This window comes from Peromyscus maniculatus, chromosome 19 (assembly GCF_049852395.1).
Source record: "Peromyscus maniculatus bairdii isolate BWxNUB_F1_BW_parent chromosome 19, HU_Pman_BW_mat_3.1, whole genome shotgun sequence".
Classification (NCBI taxonomy): domain Eukaryota; kingdom Metazoa; phylum Chordata; class Mammalia; order Rodentia; family Cricetidae; genus Peromyscus; species Peromyscus maniculatus.
In genome coordinates this window covers 23,777,348-23,796,983 of record NC_134870.1, presented here as the reverse complement: position 1 = coordinate 23,796,983, position 19,636 = coordinate 23,777,348, and the positions used below count along the sequence as shown (strand labels likewise).

Genomic DNA, 19,636 nt, shown 5'->3' with positions numbered 1-19,636 from the left:
TATGATGGCGTGGGTATTGTTGTGGCACCAGCACATCTTAGTTCTTCTTCTGTGGCTGTGATAAGACAGCATGGCGGGTCATAGAAGACGGGGTCTATTCGGCTTATGGGTCCACAGGGAGAAGAGGCTGCTGTGGTAGCAAGTGCGGTCACAGCAGCTGGAGCAGCAGGCTGGCGGGTCACATCTGGAACCCCAAGCACAAAACAGGGAACAAATTAGAATGACTTAAAACTCCCAAAGCCCACCCCTGGAACATACTGTGTTAGTGTCAAGTCCACACTTCCAAAACCTACCCAAATAGTGCCACCAGCTGGGGACCAAGTATTCAGATGTCCAAGACTACACATTTATTTATTATTCAGACCTTCACAATTACCATTTACTTATTTTATTTATAATAATAATAATAATAATAATAATAATAATAATAGTTTTTATTACTAGAGGGAAAGTCTTACTCTGTAGCCTGGGCTGACTACAAACTTATGGTAATCCTGCCTCAGCCTCTCAAGTCCTGGGATTACAGATGTGATCCACCAAGCATGGCTTGACGCTTCTATTTAAAAAGGGTGGGGAGAATAAAGAAAACCACAAAAAAAGTAGAAAAGAGAGAAAGGAGGCTGTCAGTAGCCCATACAGTCTTTAATTTATAATCTTCTTTACATTTTGTTTTTAAAATTCAGAGACAATATTTGTGTACACTTACAGGGTTCTGTACAGCATTTTGGATTTTGAAATCAAGCTGGGCACATGTAACTCTTTCTTGGTCTTACAGCCCTGGGAGTTGTTCCTGGGATTGGTTGGCCCAGCTGTCTTGGCTGTGGGTCTGTTCTCTGGATTTCCCTTCTGTCCCGTAAACAAGTAGTACATGTTTGCAGTCTCCTGTTTGCCTGAGGGAGACCAGATGAGCAGACCCTCTCTTCCTTTGCTTTTCTGCTCATCCTTGGGGACAGGGGTCTAGTGAAGACTATCCCTGTGAAGTCTAGGCAGGCCTTGAACTTGGTTTCCTCCTTCCTCTGTCTCCCCAGGTGCTGGCTTGAATTACAGGCTTGTTTTACCACATTCGGTTGGCATAATTATAAAACAAACCGAGAAGTGTCTTTGCAGATTTCCTACAAATTGATTTTTAATCAGCTTTCCTAGACAAAGGCACAGGAACAAATTGCTTTGATATCAGCAGTAAGTTCCACTCATTGAATTCCCTGGAAGGCTGTTGCGGAACAACGCCCTCAGGATTCTTCAAGGAAACTTTTGTCATTTTGTAAGGGTCTGTGAAGCCTCATAAAATCTTCTTGAGGACTTAATAAAGAATTTTACAATTACATCTTGTTTTCTTGACGGCTTCTGGATTCAGCCTTTGCCTGGAAGCCATTTCTTAGTTGTAGCACTGGCTGCCTTCTGATAAGACAGGGAATGAGAAAGTTTTTATTTCTGAACTGTGAGGCCTGCCTTTCCTTTATCCTTCAACTTTTTTTTTCTTCTTATCTCTCTCTCCTTGAATTTCACTGTAGGCAGCAAAGTGAAGCCATTGGCACTTTCTCCAGTCGGCTTGGAAATCTCCCTATCTGGATCATACAGTTCATTAGATACTTTAAAAAAAATTTTCTGTGTGTGTTGCCAGAGGCAACAGTATTGCTAAGTCTCTGACTATGTATAATTAGGTTCCTTTCTTCCTGCTTCCCAGGGCTTTCTCTTTGCTTTCTCCTCCTTGCTCTGGTAACAGCCTCCAGGACCTCAGGCTTCCAATGATACTCTTGTGTAAGGCGCTTCCTGCTGCTCTACCCCAGACTCAAAGGAGAAGGGGAGGCAGAATCGGGTCTGGACTTTGGCTTGAGTGCCCGTCAGAAGGGAACCACTGGAGGGAGGGGGCCTGAAGAGTGAACTGATCCCACTGACTGGTGCTTCCTGTCAGTTCCTCTTCCTAACTACAAAGGCCAGGATTGGTGGTGGGGCGGCAGGGGGCCATGAAAGGAGTTCTTTTAGGAATCCAGGTAAGCTTGATGCCACTCAGACCTGAGAATGCGGCTAAACCTTCAGATTTGGTTTCTGTTTAGAACATAGAAGCCAAAAGGATTTGCAGATGGGTAGAAGATAAAGGAATCATGAATAGAGTGTCAAAAAGTCTTATTCCAATAGTGGAGATGGGAAGATGGTGTGCACCTTTTTGTGCGTGCGTGCGTGCATGCGTGCGTGCGTGTGTTTGCTCAAATAGAAACTTTTTTTTTTTTTTTTTGACTCTTAGGATCTGAGACTCTAAGAAGCATCTGAGTGGAGATGTAACATTGACAGATAAATGCACAGGGGTTCTGGTCAGGAAGTGTTAGCCTCAGGCATTTTGGCGATTCTTGGCTGGGAAGCTAAGAAGCAACCAGCAAAAGGATAGTATGGCCAGTGAGGAAGGAGGAGAAGCAAGAGAGAGGACTGTTTGAATGTTTTGAGTAGATGGGGAAGGAATCTGTGTCTACAGTATTCTGGGGTGCTCTCTGCTGCCTAGCTAGAGTAAACACACAAACACCTTGCTTTCCTGCTGCACGCCATTGTTTTCACTGTCAAGGACGTGTGCGTTCAGGATACGAAAGTGGTTGCCCATTGGTAGCTATAGATTCAGAGTGAGGACAAGACAGATTGTCCCTGTGAGTGGTTGAGATAGTGACCCCTTTGCTTTCTGATGCTTCAGTGTATGCAGTGTTATTTAAAACGTGTGTAATCACCTTCAGGCTGTGTGAATGAATGAGTTTTGTGTTTAGACCTAGGTCTCGTTCTGTGAGTCTCCCAGTGTTTTCCTTCCCACTCCCAGTCTGAGATGTGAAACATTCCTGGTCTGAAGTATTTTGGTCAGGAAATGTTCAACATACACTAAAGTGGATTCAGGAGGGGTGAGAGAGACAGACTATAGGACAAGTGTCCCCCTCCCCCAATATTTGTTTAAAGCCTGGGAATGAAATGGGCAGATCCAGGAGACAAGCCGTTTACTGGGGGAGGCATCTCTGAGGCTCCATTCCCAGGGAAGGAGCTGTTGGCAGGTGATGTCTTGGGAGGGAGGCAGAGTCATTTTTCTTTGGGGATGTGTCTACTGGTGGATTGCGCATGCCCCAGTGGATGGCTCCACAACTATCCACGTCTGGGCAGCACTAGTCGGACTCAGCGAGATTGATAATGGTGATGGTGATGGTGAGAATGATGGTGGTGGTGGTGATGATGGTGGTGGTGATGGTGATGGTGATGGTGGTGGTGATGGTGGTGGTGATGGTGATGGTGATGGTGGTGGTGATGGTGGTGATGATGATGATGGTGGTGATGGTGGTGTTGATGGTGGTGATGATGGTGGTGATGGTGGTGATGATGGTGGTGATGGTGATGATGGTGATGATGGTGATGGTGGTGATGATAGGGCATGAAGTTGGAAAGGTGAAGAGAGATAGGTTGGAGAGTCTAAAGGACTTAGGGGAGTTAGAAAGAAATAGTAGGGGTACGTAAGAACAAGATATGTTGCAAACATGAAATTTTCAAGATTTTTTTAAATATATATGCATATATATATATATATTTATATGAGAAACCTTTTATTTTGGTTAGGCATGGTGGTCATGCCTGTAATCTTGGGGCGGGGACATTGAGGCAGGAGAATAAGAAGATCAGTGCTAACCTAAGCTTCACAGTGAGACTCAGCTCCAAAAACAAAGGTCTGGGTGTGTAATTCAGTGGTAGAATGTTTGCCCAGCATGTACAAGACCCTGAGTTTAACCCTCAACAAGTGTGCATGTGTATATGTGTGCATTCACACATACCACACACTCACATACACACTCACACTGGCCTCCCACACCATACACACATACACATACTCATACATACTCACACTGAGCCCACACACACCCCACACTCACCCACACACAGAACCACATACACACATAGCACACACACACACACACACACTCACACTGACCCCCCCAGACACCACATACACACACACACACTGATCCCCCCCTAGAATCACATACACACACACACTCACCCACACACAGAACCACATATACACATAGCACACACACACACACACTGACCCCCCCACAGACACCACATACACACACACACACTGACCCCCCTAGAATCACATATACACACACACTCACCCACACACAGAACCACATATATACATAGCACACACACACACACACACTCACACTCACTCTGACCCCCCCACAGACACCACATACACACACACACTGACCCCCCCAGAATCACATACACATACACAATCACCCACACACAGAACCACATACACACATCACACACACACACACACACACACACACACACACACACACACACCCCTTCCAGTGTGACGACGGTAGAAAAGGCATGGCCAGGAGTGGTTTTTGGAGAAAGGGAAACTTGTCTGTTACAAACCAAGTCACCGTAGGCTTAGGTGGCTTGTGGATGTGTCTTTAAGGGAACAGGAGAGGACAGAGCACAGCACAGATGCAAGCAGGTGGGTAGGTGGAGCAAGACCGTTCTGATTGCTTTAGTTTCTCAGTGAAATAACAAGGTCTTCACCTGAGAGGACAGAAGGCAGAAGAGATGTTGGGTTTTGAGGATGCCATAAAAAAATGCCAAGGGGTTGTCTATATAGAATAAGATATAGTAGGATTCTCTTTGACACTATAGGCAGTAATGAATTTAAAGTGATGCACTGATTGGTTTAGATATGAAGTGTTTCCCCAAAGGCCCATGTGTTTGAAGACTTGCTCTCCATCTAATGACATTACTAAGAGGTGAGTAGATCACGAAGGCATTAACTTCAGTGAAGGGTTAGTCCACTGAGAAGTTCATATTGAATGGACGTTTTGGGCCTAGGGCTTCGGTGGAGGAGGTGGGTTGCTGGAGGGTTACTATGAGTAACTATGAGTTACAGCTCATAGTGTTCAGACCTGAGCTCTCTTTGCTTCCTGTTTACCTGAGACGTATCAAGCCATCACCTCATGTTCCCACCACTGCAGAGGGATACGCCACCATGCATAGCTTAAATCCACGTGCCTCTTAACCCTCTCCTCCCCTAAATTGACTCTTTCAGGAATTTGGCCATGGTGACAAGAAAAGGAATTAATTCAGAAAGTTTGAACCTTCGGTTGTGTGTAACCATTGGGTGTCTGCATAAGGGAGACATGGTCACAGTGAACTCTGCGTCCGCACATGGTAGCCATTGTAGAGGGAAGGATGTGTAAGGGGCTTGAAGATGATTCCAAGTGCATGCTGTAACGGCTAATAAAGCATGTGAGGGCACAGTGAGGGGCAGAGGAAGGGAAATGAAAAGCTATGGGATCAGTGATGTCTTAATGCAGTCAGATTATTCGAGGAGTGAGCTGAGGAAGTAGGGGTTGATAGCCGAGAGCAGGATCTTTTTTTGTTTGTTTGTTTGTTTGTTTGTTTTTTTGAGACAGGGTTCCTCTGTGTAGTTTTTGTGCCTGTCCTGGCTCTTTCTCTGTAGACCAGGCTGGCCTCGAACTCACAGAGATCCGCCTGACTCTGCCTCCCGAGTGCTGGGATTAAAGGTGTGATATTAAGGTTACATGTTACTATTCAGACACCTCCGGAGAGTGGGAAATCAGTTCTTAGACCCGACTGGTCTATACTGTTGAACAAGTTAACTACTCAGCATTTGCTTCTTCATTTAAATGGTAACTGTGATAGTTTATACAGTTTATATATTAAGAGAGTAAATGAGTTGGTTCCTATAAAGACTTCAGTAGTACCTGGCATATGACAGCAATTGAATAGATGTGATTAAATTCGTCAAGTCCCTTGCCATTGTTATTTCTTCAATGCTCAGGATGGTGCCAGGGTCCATGGGTGATAGAGATGGGGGGGGGTACTTTATGAGAAGCCAATAGTGATTTGTGGAAATCGACCTCTGCTGAAAAGCAGAGCTCTCTCCTTGTGTGCAGATGGCCCCAGTGACAGGTTGTCGTCTGGGGCCGTACTAAGGGATTGCTCCAGTGTGGTCCTCAGGCTTTAGTCATCCGTACCACTGAGCAAATTTAAGTCATAACCTCTTAGTGTTGCTTAGAGGCTCTGGGATCTGTACCCAGAGGCAACGAGAAAAGAACACATTGCTGTTGACACAGCCCTGGACGTCTTGGAGTGCAAGTGTGAATTGTGTTGAGTCCTAAGCTCCCTAGGATGACCTAGTCTGTCCTTTTTTTTTTTTGAGATCTTTGTGGCTCTTGTGACTTAGACTCTCTTTTGACTTATTAAATCAAGAAATTGTTTTGTTATTTTAAACAACAACAACAATAACAACAAAAATGTGTGTGTGGCAATTCTTTGGTTTGCAGAAAGTAGGTTTAAGGCAGCCTGGTGGCACAGGCCTGTAATCCCAACTACTTGGAAGGCTGAGGCAGAAGAATCATAGGCTCAAGGATAGCCTGGACTATATACACAGAGTGGGCCAGGCAACTTAAGAAATGAGAAAGGGCTGAGATGTCACTCAGTAGTAGAGTTTGTGAAGTCCGGAGTTTGTGGAGCATACCCGAGACCCTAAATTTAATTCTCAGAACCAAGGAAAGGAGAAGGAAAACAGGAAACATAAATGTCTCATTCTTAAGTTCTTTGGTTGTCTGTTTTTGAGACAGATCTCACTGTGCAGACCCGGCTGACCTCTTCCTCCTGAGTGCTGGGATTAAAGTCGCCCAGCCATTCATTCCTAAATTCTTTAAGGAACCACCATTACATCATTTCTGTAAACTAGATACAGTAAAACTATGTATACCGTAGATTCTGGCCATTTTAACCCCTGGTGTCCTTTCTCACCCCCTTTTGCTCTGCCTTTGAAAACATTCATCCCAGCAAGTCTTCCCCCTGCTTTGATCTTGTGTGTGTGTGACCCACTGAGTTCAGTTGTGGCTGCTTGCCTGAGCGTGAGTGGGAGGCTTTTTACTGGAACCTGGGCAACTTACCCACGTCTACACCACTGAAGAAAACGATTCATCCATCTCTAGGAGCCATGAGCAGCTCATATTCCTTTAGGGAGGGGTGGGGCCTCTGGTCCCTCTCCCAGGCATGATGCAGGGGCGGCATGCGCAGGTCGCTGCAGTGAGTTCATGAGTTCGGCAAGCCATGCCGTGCTCACTTCCCCTCGTTTGGCTCTTGCATTCTTTTTACCACGTTTGTGACGTTTCCCGAGCCTCACATGGGTGATACAGATGTCCTTTTTAGGACGGAGCCCACCGACCAGTGGCAAGTCTGCGTTCCCCACCGCCCAAGATACGGCCAAGCTTTTTATCACTGAATGCTGTCCGTTCTTTATTTAAATTGTCAAGGAGTCATTATACTGTGAGAACCCTAAGGAGCCTCCCAGTGAACAGTTAGCAATGGCTGTGTCCTGAATTGAAGATCTATTTTGAAGGTTGGGATATTGATTTAGTGGCCGGTATTAGAATTTAAAATTTGAATCCTGAGACTGTTACCTAGAAAGTTGATGAAACTGTGACATTTGCCAGCCGAGGCAAAAGAAGGAGGCCCAGGGCATCTAGCCAAGACTGTCAGAGACGACGAAGGCCCTGCCATTTTCCTCCTCGTTACACCAGTGCTGTTATTAAGATTGACAGGCTGGGGAAGGAAAGGTACCTAACTGCTTGCCTCTTGTATCCTGGGGAAAGACTGGGAGCGGAGAGGACAGTGGTCATGCTTCCTGAGTCGCTGGGTGTTTGGGGCTTATGTTCATAAGTAGGCTGCATGAAATGCGGTGAGGCAGGAAGGTGTGTTCTGATTTATTACTGTTTTTGTACAGAATAGGCTCTAGTCCAGTTTGTGAGTTTATACACACACTAAAGACAGGGGTTTAAAGTGGAGAGGAATGAGGAGCTTTTCTAGAGAACACAGGCTGTTTCTCCTTGGGACCGCCTGGATAGGCGAGATGGCACACCCAAGCCCAGTCCCGAAATGCCACACCCTGGTTGTCATCGTAGACTAGCGTGATCCTGAAATCCATGTTTATCTTTTCCCTTTCACTCTGTGCAGCCGAAAGGACTAGAATAAGTAGAATAAGCTCCTTTTTTTCTTTCTTTCTAAAAATTATCTACCAGCCTGGTTTTTGCTGCTGTGATGGAGTACTTGAGACTGGTACATTAAACAAATTGATTTAGTTTGGTTTATAGTCCAAGGGGTTAGATGTCCAGGATGAGGCAGGTGCCTCTGGCCGGGCCTTGTGCTGGGATAGGAAGAGGAAGAGACAAAGCAGAAGGAGGAGCCTTGCTTCATAATAGTCCTGCTCCCATAAGTAGTTCATCCCCAGGAAAGCAGCATTAATCCATCCCTGAGGGTGACATCTCGTGAACTAATGTCTCTCAAAGGTCATACTCAGCACAGTTACACTGGGGACCAAATTTCAACATGAGTGTTGGGAGAGGACAAATGGTACCCAAATGGTACACAGGGTGCTTCATGAGTACTGATGTCTTAGTTATTGGGTAACACCAATGTCACTATAGTGCTCTCTGGCAAAGGACTGTGCTGCCACTTAGAAGCAGGTTCACTTGCATGGGCAGCAGTAGAGGAGGGCTAGGGAGGTAGTTCCCTTGGTAAAGGGCTGACATGCAAGCAGGGCATGAGTTGGGATCCCCAGCACTTACCTAAGTGCTGGGCAGGGTGAGGCTTGCCTGTAACTCCAGGCTGTGGGGTGGAGATAAGCAGGTCCCTGGAGTTCGTTGGCCAATTTGCCTAACTAAGTTCATGACCGCCAGGCTCAATGAGAGACTCTGTCTCAGAACACAAGGTGGATCACAAAATTGGGGGGAGGTGGGAGGTGGGTTTGGGAAGTTAGGAAGGAATATGAACAACATACATAGTATGCATGTATAAAATTCTCAATGGAAATATTATATATGAAATATATAAAAATCAGTAGAAACAGTCAAGGAAGACATCTGATACGGACCTCTATACTCCACATGCATCCACATAAACACATACACATAGCACATACATACAGGCAATTGAGACAATTGACATGTATTTTATAACATTATAAGATTCTTTTTTCCTCCAGACATAAATCTTGAGGACTTTTTTCATGAACATATTGTTCAGTGTTTTTTTTTTCTTAGTATAGTCTTTTTTTCATTTCCCTTGTGTGTAATTTTAATATCATGTATGTACTCATTTTATGTACATTTTCTCATGCTCTGTACTATAATTCTGTGTCTGTATGTCCCTGGCTAGGCTTCAAATACCTTGAGGTTAGAGGCTCATCTTACTTCCCAGGACAGTGCCTAGTGTGACATATAACGGGTGTCAATAGAGAGTGTTCTGTGCATGTTAAGTAGCTTAAAGCCTACCTCCAGAACCTTAAGAATGGGATACTGCATTCAGTAGCAAATTTCTGTGTCCTTTTTCCTCTTGGGTATGAGCAGTCTGGTGTGTTCAGTGTGAACAGAGATGTGCTGTTGGATTGCTTGTTGATAATGCGTGGTAACAGTGCCCTAGTAACTGTGGCTGATTTGGTTCCAAGGTCGTATCTCTCCCTTGGTTGAACATAAGTGGATTTTGCATTTTAGGATGTTGGCCTGTGGAACCTGGTAGATTGTGTTTATTGTTTACATTCTGCAGCATTTATCATTGTCTGACCTCCATCACCTCTGCCTTCCATTTTGATAAAATGAGATTTGTGCCTGGCAAGCTCTGGATGGATGCGTAGTTAGCATATCTGATGTGCAGGGAGCTGATTGAATGGTCTTTGGCTGGATCTTGCTTTTCTTTGCTTTGCACAAAACTGTAATTTCTGTTTCATCTCAGGAACTTTACTGTGCTTTTTTTTTTTTACATGAAAATTTAAATCATTCTCATGGAAAGAGGTTAAATTGTACAGATTATCATTCATGTGCTTTGTTTGGTACACTAACCATACTTTCATATCCCTTAAAGATAAAAGCTTCCTTCCTTTTTTTTTTTTTTTTCCCATGGCTTTCCCAGTGTTTGAAAAACAGAAAATGGCACAGTATATACACAGACTGAGCTCCACGGTGCACCATTAACATAGAACTTTTATGTTCTTGTGTACCAGCCAAAAATAAACATCAGAAAGCATTTTATTACCCAAAATGCCCTGAACTGAAGTGTCTATAAAATTTGACACTTTTTAATCATTTTAGAAGAGAGAGTTTAGAAGCTTTGCTCTCATTGGCTCCTTGCGGTTTCAATCTCCCTTCCCATCTCTCCCATTCCTGTTGGCACTTCTTGTATCCTTCTGTGTGTGATGTAAGTCCTAAAATTAAAGCCTGGTATTTGGACCAGCTTTGACCCGTGGGGATGATGGGAAGAACCTCTAAGGGCCCACCTGCCTCCAGTACTCTCTCTTATGGGCTCTGTGAATGGGTCACCAGCCATTGGTGATGTCTTGAGCCCAGCCACCCAGAGAGAAGAGAGCCACTGACCTTCAGAACTCTGAGATAATAAATGGGCGTTGTTTGAAGCCTCACCTTTTTTTTTTGACAACTTGTTATTTAGCAGTAGAAACCTAAGCAACTGTCAAGTGGGTGTTTGTGTTTGTTAGCTTTCCCTCTGAAATACATAGGCATACTCAAATCTTTAAAAAAAAATACATTTTGGGGCTGGAGAGATGGCTCAGAGGTTAAAAGCACTGGCTGTTCTTCCAGAGGTCCTGAGTTCAATTCCCAGCAACCACATGGTGGCTCACAACCATCTGTAATGAGATCTGGTGCACTCTTCTGGCCTGCAGGGATACATGCAGACAGAACACTGTATACATAATAAATAAATAAATAAATAAATAAATAAATAAATAAATAAATAAATAAATAAAAAATACATTTTATTTATTATCCCCCCCCTTTTGTGTGTGCACTTGCAAGCATGAGTATGGTCATGTGCTGTGTCACACATGTCACACTTAGGTTGCCAGGCTTGAACGGCAATTGTTATTATCCCCTGAGTCACCTCCCCAGCTTCCAACCCTTTCACTTACAGCAAAGGAAAGAAATCGTCCATCTGCTGTATGTTTCCATTTCATGGGAAGAATCCTTAGCTTTATACACAGAGAAGAATGAGTCTGCGTTGTGTCCCAAATACCGAGCAACAAGTGGGTTGATTTCGTTCTGCACAGGGAGCCAGCATTTCCCTGTGAAGCAGTGTGTCAGCACTAAAGCAGCATCTTTGGTCACTGTGGGCTCCACAGAACTTCCCTGGCCACAGCCCCTGATTCAAACACCTCTTCTGTTTTAAGTCGGTGGACTTGTGTACGTTAGCTTAGAACTGCCTTGAGAGAGCGGCAGATGGGTGCCGATGAATTGAGGCTAGTACTGCAGTAATATGCTTTACTGGGGCACTCAGTGTGAACGCTTATCATATATCACAGATCATTTGGAATAGAAGGTAAGGGGATTGCATAACATATTAGAACCTCTGTTTATAATCACGGTTCACCTAAGGGAAGGAAAGGGAACACTGGTGGGTAGGTTCTCCTGGACCTCCCTTGTAGCACCTGATTCTCTCCTGAGTGTTGGGGGGCAGAGGCGGGGGGGACGGCAGGTCTGGTGGGACTGAGTGATCTCATCAGGGTTAATGCGGAAGTGCTGGGAATTCGGTGGCCATAGTTGCAGGATGCCAGCTCTCCTCTCCCTGCTGTGGGAATGGAGCCTTATTTAGGCCAATGGACATGGCTCCTGGGTGTTCCTGTGGGCCCTCCATATTTGTCTAGGGTAAATGATGGAGAGGCTCCATCTGTTTGCCCCCCTGGGCCCTTCAGTGCCTCCCATGAGAGCCTGAGCCTCCTCTGCGGCTTCTCCCTGCCCCTCTTGCAGAGGGAGAGCCGAGGCTGTGGGGCTCCCTTCTTTCAGTGATTTTTGTTTCACAGGGGAAAAGAATTCCCCATCCTGCCTGCAGTTCTAGTCCTTAAAGGTTGATGTGAGTTAGTAAGCAAATACCTTACATGGGCTAAAGCCAGTTACCAAGAGCGAGCCTCACACGAGCTTGCATAGCTGTGGGTGAGCCAGCTAAAGACCGTGTGAATTGCAACGTCTATTCTGCATAGACACCCTGTGGGGCACACGCAGAGCTTTTCAGTTCTTCATCCCCTGTTTCATGGTGATGGCAAGGGCGATCCAGGTAGAAATCCCCACAGCTGTGCTCCAGATTCAGGACCTCAGCGGAGTTGAACTCCCCTCTTGGACCCCAAATGACGATTTGAGCTAATTTGATTGCTTTCTTCCTAATACCTAGTAGCAATTGTTACAGGGTATGGGCCAGCTAGGGAAGAGGTTGGGGACAGTTTATGGGGAGACGTGACTCAGGGGACCATGAAGGAGGGCCACGGAAAGACACTTAGAGGGTCTTCTTAGTGGCCACTGTCTTCCAGGTAATACCACTCATTTGTAAGTGTCTGGCTGCCATCCACCCTTCAGTGAGTACAGTCCAGCTAAAGCACATCGTTGCCCTGGCTCTCCCTGGACACCAGCAGCGGGCATCTTCCTTTTCTTTAGTAGTCTGGCCACAGAAGGCTTCTTAGTGAGTCTGTGGATATGACACGATGCATGATGGTTTACTTGTCCAGTGTTTAAATAGCACTTGAGTAATACCTCAGAAATACTCTTGATGCAGAGGTGGACGAAACGCATCTAACTTTACAATGGCCCCTTTCTGTCTTACAGTACTGGCTGGATCCAGCAAAAACTCTCGCGGAACACAAGGAGCTGATCAACAGTAGGTATTTCATTTTAATTTTGTGAGAAGTGACTTGGGCACGGTGAAAGGTTTGTGATTAATTTAGTGCCGGTGAGGGAACAGTAGGGCAGAGAGAATCGTTCCTGGGTTGTGTGCTGTGAGACTCTCTAGACTGGGGTGGGGTTAATTTAATCAGATGCTCAGGATCCTATGATTGTATCGAGTGTGTCCTAGAGATACACCCTCTCTTGTTTTTTTTTTTTTTTTTAATCTGTGACTTTTGTACATGCTTGTCTTTAAAACTTGACCTTAAAAAGAAGAAAGGAGGAGAGAGGAAAGAGTTGGTTCCTGGGTTATGGAGTGTTTTGTTATCATGCCACAGGGCCTGTAACATGAAAAGTTTCTGACTTCAAGGAGAGAGGTCATTTCTTGTCAGGGGTTAGCTTTTGGAATGATCAAAGTTGATGTAGTTAAATACATATTCTTTAATCTTAATATTCATTCCCAAGGTTTTATTTATAAACACACTCACAAACTTAAGTATGCAAAAGAATAATCCTTTACATTTTTTTTGTGGTAAAATTACATAAATTAAAAAATCGAAACATTTTGTATGTAATTCACTGACATCAAATAATTCACATTGCTATAGCGATCATTGTCTGTATAATTCTTCATTATCCCAGACTGACTTCTGTAGCCAGTGAGTCATTTTGTTCAAATTTGTGACTGACTGTCAATCAGAACCTCGGGGGCCTCCTGCCTTTGGGCCCTGTCACTCGCTCGCTCCCATGCCTGTCCGCCCGTTCTCTGGGGTCCTGTTGGTTGTGTGAACTTTCGTGGATCCCAGCCTAGGAGTGCAGCCAGACCTGAGAAAGGACTGGGAACCTGGAACTGCAGGACCCTCAGGAGCAAGTCCAGATTCTCTGAACATCAGCACCATTGTTATTATCTGCTTTCTCCCTTGGTGGAAATCACCAAAGTTTATAAATTACAGCCCTGGACCATTTGAACCAATTTAAAAAAAAATGCCTATCAGAAACTCAGGAAAATTTCAGGGATAATTATTTTAAAATAAACTTGCAGGTTTTTCCTGAGATAATAAAAAAAGTAAACATTTTAGTGGAACATGGTGGTTCATGCCTGTAATGCTAGTAAAATAGTAGTAGACAGGGGGTTGCCACTCACTGAGGCCAGCTTGGGCTATGTAGTGGTTCCAGGCTAGCCTGGGCTACAGAGTAAATTCTTATTTCAAAAACAAGCAGACAAACACAGGGGCTGGAGAGATTGCCCACTGGTTAGAACACTTGCTGCTCTTCCAGAGGACCTGGGTTTGATTCCCAGCACCTACACAATGGCTCATAACCTGGGTAACCCCGATTCCAGAGGATCCAATGTTGTCTTCTGGCCTTCCTGGACACCAGACATACATGTAGTGTATAGACATACATGCAGACAAAACACCCATACACATAAAAGTGAGTAAGTCTTTCAAAATATTTTAAGGTGATTTTTTTTTAAAGAAATAATTTATTTTTATTTTACTTGCATGTCTGTCTGTCTGAGAGTGTCAGATCTTGGAGTTACAGACACTTGTGAGCTGTCATGTGGGTGCTGGGAATTGAACCCAGGTCCTCTGGAAGACCAGGCAGGGCTCTTAACCACTGAGCCATCTCTTCAGCCCATTAAGGTGAAATTTTAAAGCGTGCCTACTCAGTGCATTAAGATATTCTATTTAAACAGCATTCATTGTAAGAAGCAGTACTTTTTCCCCCCAAATGCAGTAATGTTAAATATGTGATGTATCGTGTGTAAAAGACACAGTCTCAGCTGAAGAACTGTGTCATGGAAGACTTTTTGTCTTATCTCGTGAACTGTTTTGATAAGGGAGGAAAACAGCATGGTCGGAGTGAGTAGCCAGACAAATGGGAGGCCATTTCTGGTCACCAAAATCCTCATAGGTATATCTGGACTTACTTGCCCTAAACTAAGTGGAAATTCATTATTGTCGTTAAGACACTATGAATGGTCGATTGGGGAATTCCCAGTGTCTGGTTCCTACATTTTTTTCCTTTGATAAAACAAAATGATATTAGCTTCACTTTAAAAGTTTCTTAACGTCGATCTCGTTAAAGGGATGGATTCCAGATTCTACTGAGTTAGTGATTTGCTCCATCAGCATCCATTTTTGTAGTTAGTCTTAGATAAGAAGCCAGAAAATGTCTGGCTAGAAATATTCTTGCATATAAATGACCATTTCTAGGGCCGTAGATTTCTCTACCAGGTGCTCCAGATGGGAGTTTGCACCCAAGGTCTGTTTCCCCAGGCTGTAGAAGACAGTGCCCACACAGCACCAAATACTAGACATAGGTAAGCTTCCTTCTCATCCCTGGGGTTTCAGGCAAGCTGCTTAACTTCCCAGCGCTTCGCCTGCTCTGTGGTGGCTTCCAGGCTGTGGGCAAGAATGAAATATTCATGAATTTGCTGTTGTTACTGTTGTTTGAGAACGGGGTCTCACTGTATATCCTTAGCTGACTTGGAACTTACGATGTACCAGACTGGTCTCGAACTCACAGAGATGCACCCGTCTCTGCCTCCTGAGTGCTGGGATTAAGGGCGTGCGCCGCCACACTGGGCATTATGAACTAACACAAGGCCCTCTGTATGGCGGTGGAAAAGGCCGAAGCCCTTAAAGAAAATTAACTCAAGCTGAGTGGTTTTCATTGTGCATTTTCCAAGTTTCTGCTTAGCTACCCATGACTGGACAGAGATGAAGTGTCTGGGCCGGGTGACTAGGGGTCATCTGTCATGTTCCACAGAATGAACGTAGCCCTGGAGTCTATAGAAGGCCTCTTCTCTTTGTGCACATCTTAGTGGCATGCGCGCCTGCCTCCCTGCCCCCCTAGGTGAAAGCCCAGCCGCCTGCGGGCACAGGCAGACCCATCTGCTCAGGAACAGAGCTTGATTGACACAGACCATCAGCCGTCGGCCTGGACTTCCTGCCTCTTCTAAATATTTAATAGTCTTGCCTCCCTGGTGTCTGTGTTGAGGGGTGTGTTTGTCAGAAATACAAACAGTGATTGACTGACTATGCATAAAAACCAAATATATGGAGTACTGATAGGAAACTAGAGCAAAGGTTTTAAAATGTCGATTTAAAAAAAAAAATCACGAAATGTAAGAAGTAACTCATGAAGGAAGGCAGAGATGAAGGGAGAGGCAGAGGCCTGCTCTTGATGTCCTACATATGTCGTTAATAGGGCTTTGGGAGAGTACAGAACATGTGTGAGTATGTGATAATAGCCAATAATGTGGTTTGTATGTTATAAATGAACTTTATTTTTATTACTGGATCTAATTTGTTTCTTTCACCCAGCATTTAAGTTATGACTTCATTTATTTAACTTAAAATGAAAGCGCATTAGAGTTTCTTTATATCAATTACGTGGCGTCCACTGTTTTCACCAGGCACATGCCATGCTTTCTGTTGGTGGGGCAGAGCCTTGGTGAAATAATCAGTTGCACCACTGACAATCAGTTGGAGCACCAAGTAAAAAGCCCATTTTAAAACAAAGGAAGCGGCAGCTGGGAGGTGGAGATGGGGGATCGGGACTTCAGATCAACCTCAGCTGTAGGGCAGGTTCAAGGCCAGCATGAGCCACAGGAGACCTTGCCTCAAAACAAAAACAAAGCATATTAGCTCTACTAATAGTTACTGCCAGCTTGCAAGTTCAAAGTTTTGAAAACAGTACAGTCTACATCCACTCACTCTGAAGTAAGAAATGTTTTTAGGAGCGGCTTACTACAATATGACAGCACCCACGAGACCATCATACTCCTGTACGATGTGTTGACTGTATTTCCCCACGAATCTGCAATGCTAGGCTTTGTTTCTGAATTTTTAAATTTTGTCTTTTTGTCGTCCATAGATTTAGTCCTTTTGTGTGTAGTAAATGAATAAGAAGTATCTTCTTTGCATAAGTGAGGAAGTATTTCTCTATTTAGAATAGTTAATGGGGCTGGAGAGATGGCTCAGTGGTTAAGAGCACTGGCTGCTCTTACAGAGGACCTGGGTTTAATTCACCTGTATGGCAGCTCACAACTGTCTGTACTTACAGTTCCAGGGCTCTGACTCCTTCTTCCAACCTTGGAGGGTGACGGACATGCACGTGGTGTGTGCATACATATATGCAGGCAAACACACATACACATAAAATAAATTAATTAAAAAAAATTACAATCGTTTAAATGCAACAGATAGTGTGCTATCACATGGCTTCTCTGATTATTTTTCTTAAGAAATATACTTGATTATGAAAATTCTAGCTAATCCATTTGCAGAGTACTGCTACTTCCTCTTCCCAGCATTTGCCACAGTTTACACTTCCGAGTGTATTTTTTCCTGGGACAGATATCATAGATTAACTTTTTTTCCCTATGAGGTGTCAGGACTGTAGACTGGTGAGCCTCTCCACACCAGCTCATACAGATCTCCACCGTGTGAATACTCAGGGGCTGGTCCATTGTCCCGTGCCTGTGACTCACGGACACAGACCCCTCTGCTGCTCAGCGGTCTTTATAGCCTTTTGCAGAGAAGTTTAGCAAACCTTCTTTTTGATAGTTGATGTGATAAGTGGATGGCTTTAAAAGGTCATTTATTTGTCAATATGCATTCTTGATGGCAAGAAGAGCCTCTCCTTCCTACCTCCTTCCCTCAATAATGAATAATAGGAAAATATAAATTAATAAAAATTGTACATAGACTGTCTAACCAGAGATGAGAACCGGGAACATTGTGATATTTTGGGTCTTAAATGTTTTCTGTGTTTATGTGGGAATGAACATGCGCTTAGAATTCATTTCCTGCTTTCAATAGTCTTGAACCATGCCTTTTCCATTTTATGTTCTTATGTCTTTAGAAATATTTTGTAAATATTATTCTGTGCATGTGCGTGTGTGTGCGTGTGTGTGTGTGTGTGTGTGTGTGTGTGTGCGTGCACGCGTGTGTGCGCGCACGCGCACCTATGTACTTGTGGGTACATGTACCTACATGCAAAGACTAGAAGAGGATGTCAGGCATCCTACTCTGTCATTCCCTGCCTTACTCCCTTGAGACAGGACCCCGCATGGAACCAGGAGCTAGATTATTGGCGGTCAGAAAACTCCAGAAACTCCTCTGTCAGCCCTGCTGGGGCTACAGGAGCATGCTCAGCCACACCCGGCTTTCTGCAGTGAAATTGGGATCTGAACTCAGATCCTGTTGCTTGTACAGCCAGTACTTTTACGCACTGAACCGTCTCCCCAACCCCTAATTCTGTTTTTTTCCCAAGTAAAGAAACTTCCATTTTAGCACAGTTTAAATTCCAACTCATCAATGATTTTTAAAAGTATATATAAACTTGGCATGGTGGTACGTAAGGGTATTTTAATCCCAACACTGGGGACACAGAGGCAGGTGGATCTCTGTGAGTTTAAGGCCATCCTGGTCTACATGGCAGGTCTCAGTCAGGCCAGCCAGAATTACATAGACAGACAGACAGACAGACAGACAGACAGACACACACACACACACACACACACACAGTGGATACACAGTATACCTAAAGGCAAAATGTAGTACTAATATTATTTGATGTGAGAGTGTAAATCTTAAAATATAATTTGTATGTAAATGAACTGTCAACGGCTTGAAATAGATGTTTTTTATATTTAATGTACTTTCCATATGTGAATATAATTCCTAATTGTTACATATTACAATGCAACTTTGATTATAATGTGAAATATAATTAGTTTTTACTTTTTTTTTTTAAGCTGGACCTCCATATACTTTGTATTTTGGTATTAAGTTCTATGCTGAAGATCCCTGTAAACTCAAAGAAGAAATAACCAGGTATAGTACTAACTTTATCTTTGAATAGTGTGCTGTATATGAAAGGCTGTATTGAAAGTGGATTACAAGTTGGGGTTAGACACCCGAGTGTGTGTTGAGCTGTGTCTTGTGAAGCATCTGCCGTGAGGATTAAATTGTAGCCTTGCATGGAGGCAGCTCAGTGTCCGATGAGAGATGTGCTGGAAAGCGGCGGGAACCTGGGTGACATGTTGGTAGATTCTGCATCTGCTGTGATAGGATATTCCCTGTCATTGTTCAGTGTGCCTTTGGCCTTTGTGTCTGTGGAAGAGCAGTCGTTTGAACTGCAAAGGGAGGGCATTTGGATGCCAGGTTCCTGCGTGTGAATATGTATTTGAAAAGCTGGTTATTTTCCTTTAATTAGTTGTAGCTGAAATATCAGCTGTTTAAATATTTCACTTATCTTTGCCGGAGATGAAAAGATAATTACTTTATTAATATTAAAAAGGGAGAGAACAGATCAGTATGATACTGTATTGCTTCACCTTTATCTCCAAAAACTATATTTCAGTAAAGATAGATTTACTTATTGGAATTGATTATATAGATTACCAAAATAGTCCAGACCAGCACTTGAAAGTGCCCTCTAAAGAGGGGGCAGGGGACATCAGTGTCCTGTTGCACTTTTCTTGACCAGTGAGCTGGCTGAAAAAACCAAAGCATTTGTCGTAACTCAGATAGTTAATTTTCCAGTGAACTTTTATTATGGGCCGAAGCAAAACTTTATACATTATGTGAAAAACTGGAAATCATATCAACAAAGGCAGCCTAGGTTCCCCCCCCCCTTTCTATTCCTTCCTTTTGTATATGCATATGCATGTGGGGGTATGTGTGCATGTGGAGGTCAGAGGTCAGGTGTCTTCCTCAATCACTCTCCTTCATCTTTGTGACAAGGTCTCTTATTGAACGTGAAGCTCATTCATCGGCTAGACTGGCTGGCTCGCAAGTCCCAGGGGAATGTCTGCCTCTGTGACCCAGAGGTGGGGTTACAGGAGTGCACCACTGTGCCTGGCTTGTGACATGGGTGCTGGGGACCCGAACTCATGTTCT

General features: G+C 44.0%; 1 protein-coding gene across 6 annotated transcripts in view; it reads left to right on the top strand.

The window, feature by feature from the left end:
- The window catches only part of Epb41l4a (erythrocyte membrane protein band 4.1 like 4A), a 204,717-nt gene that overhangs the window by 98,391 nt on the left and 86,690 nt on the right, over positions 1 to 19,636 (top strand). For all 6 annotated transcript variants that reach the window (XM_076554897.1, XM_006977927.4, XM_076554896.1 and 3 more), the window contains 2 exons: positions 12,663 to 12,714; positions 18,490 to 18,568. In XM_076554897.1, coding sequence (XP_076411012.1) covers positions 12,663 to 12,714; positions 18,490 to 18,568 — 131 coding nt within the window. The remainder of the gene's footprint in view (positions 1 to 12,662; positions 12,715 to 18,489; positions 18,569 to 19,636) is intronic.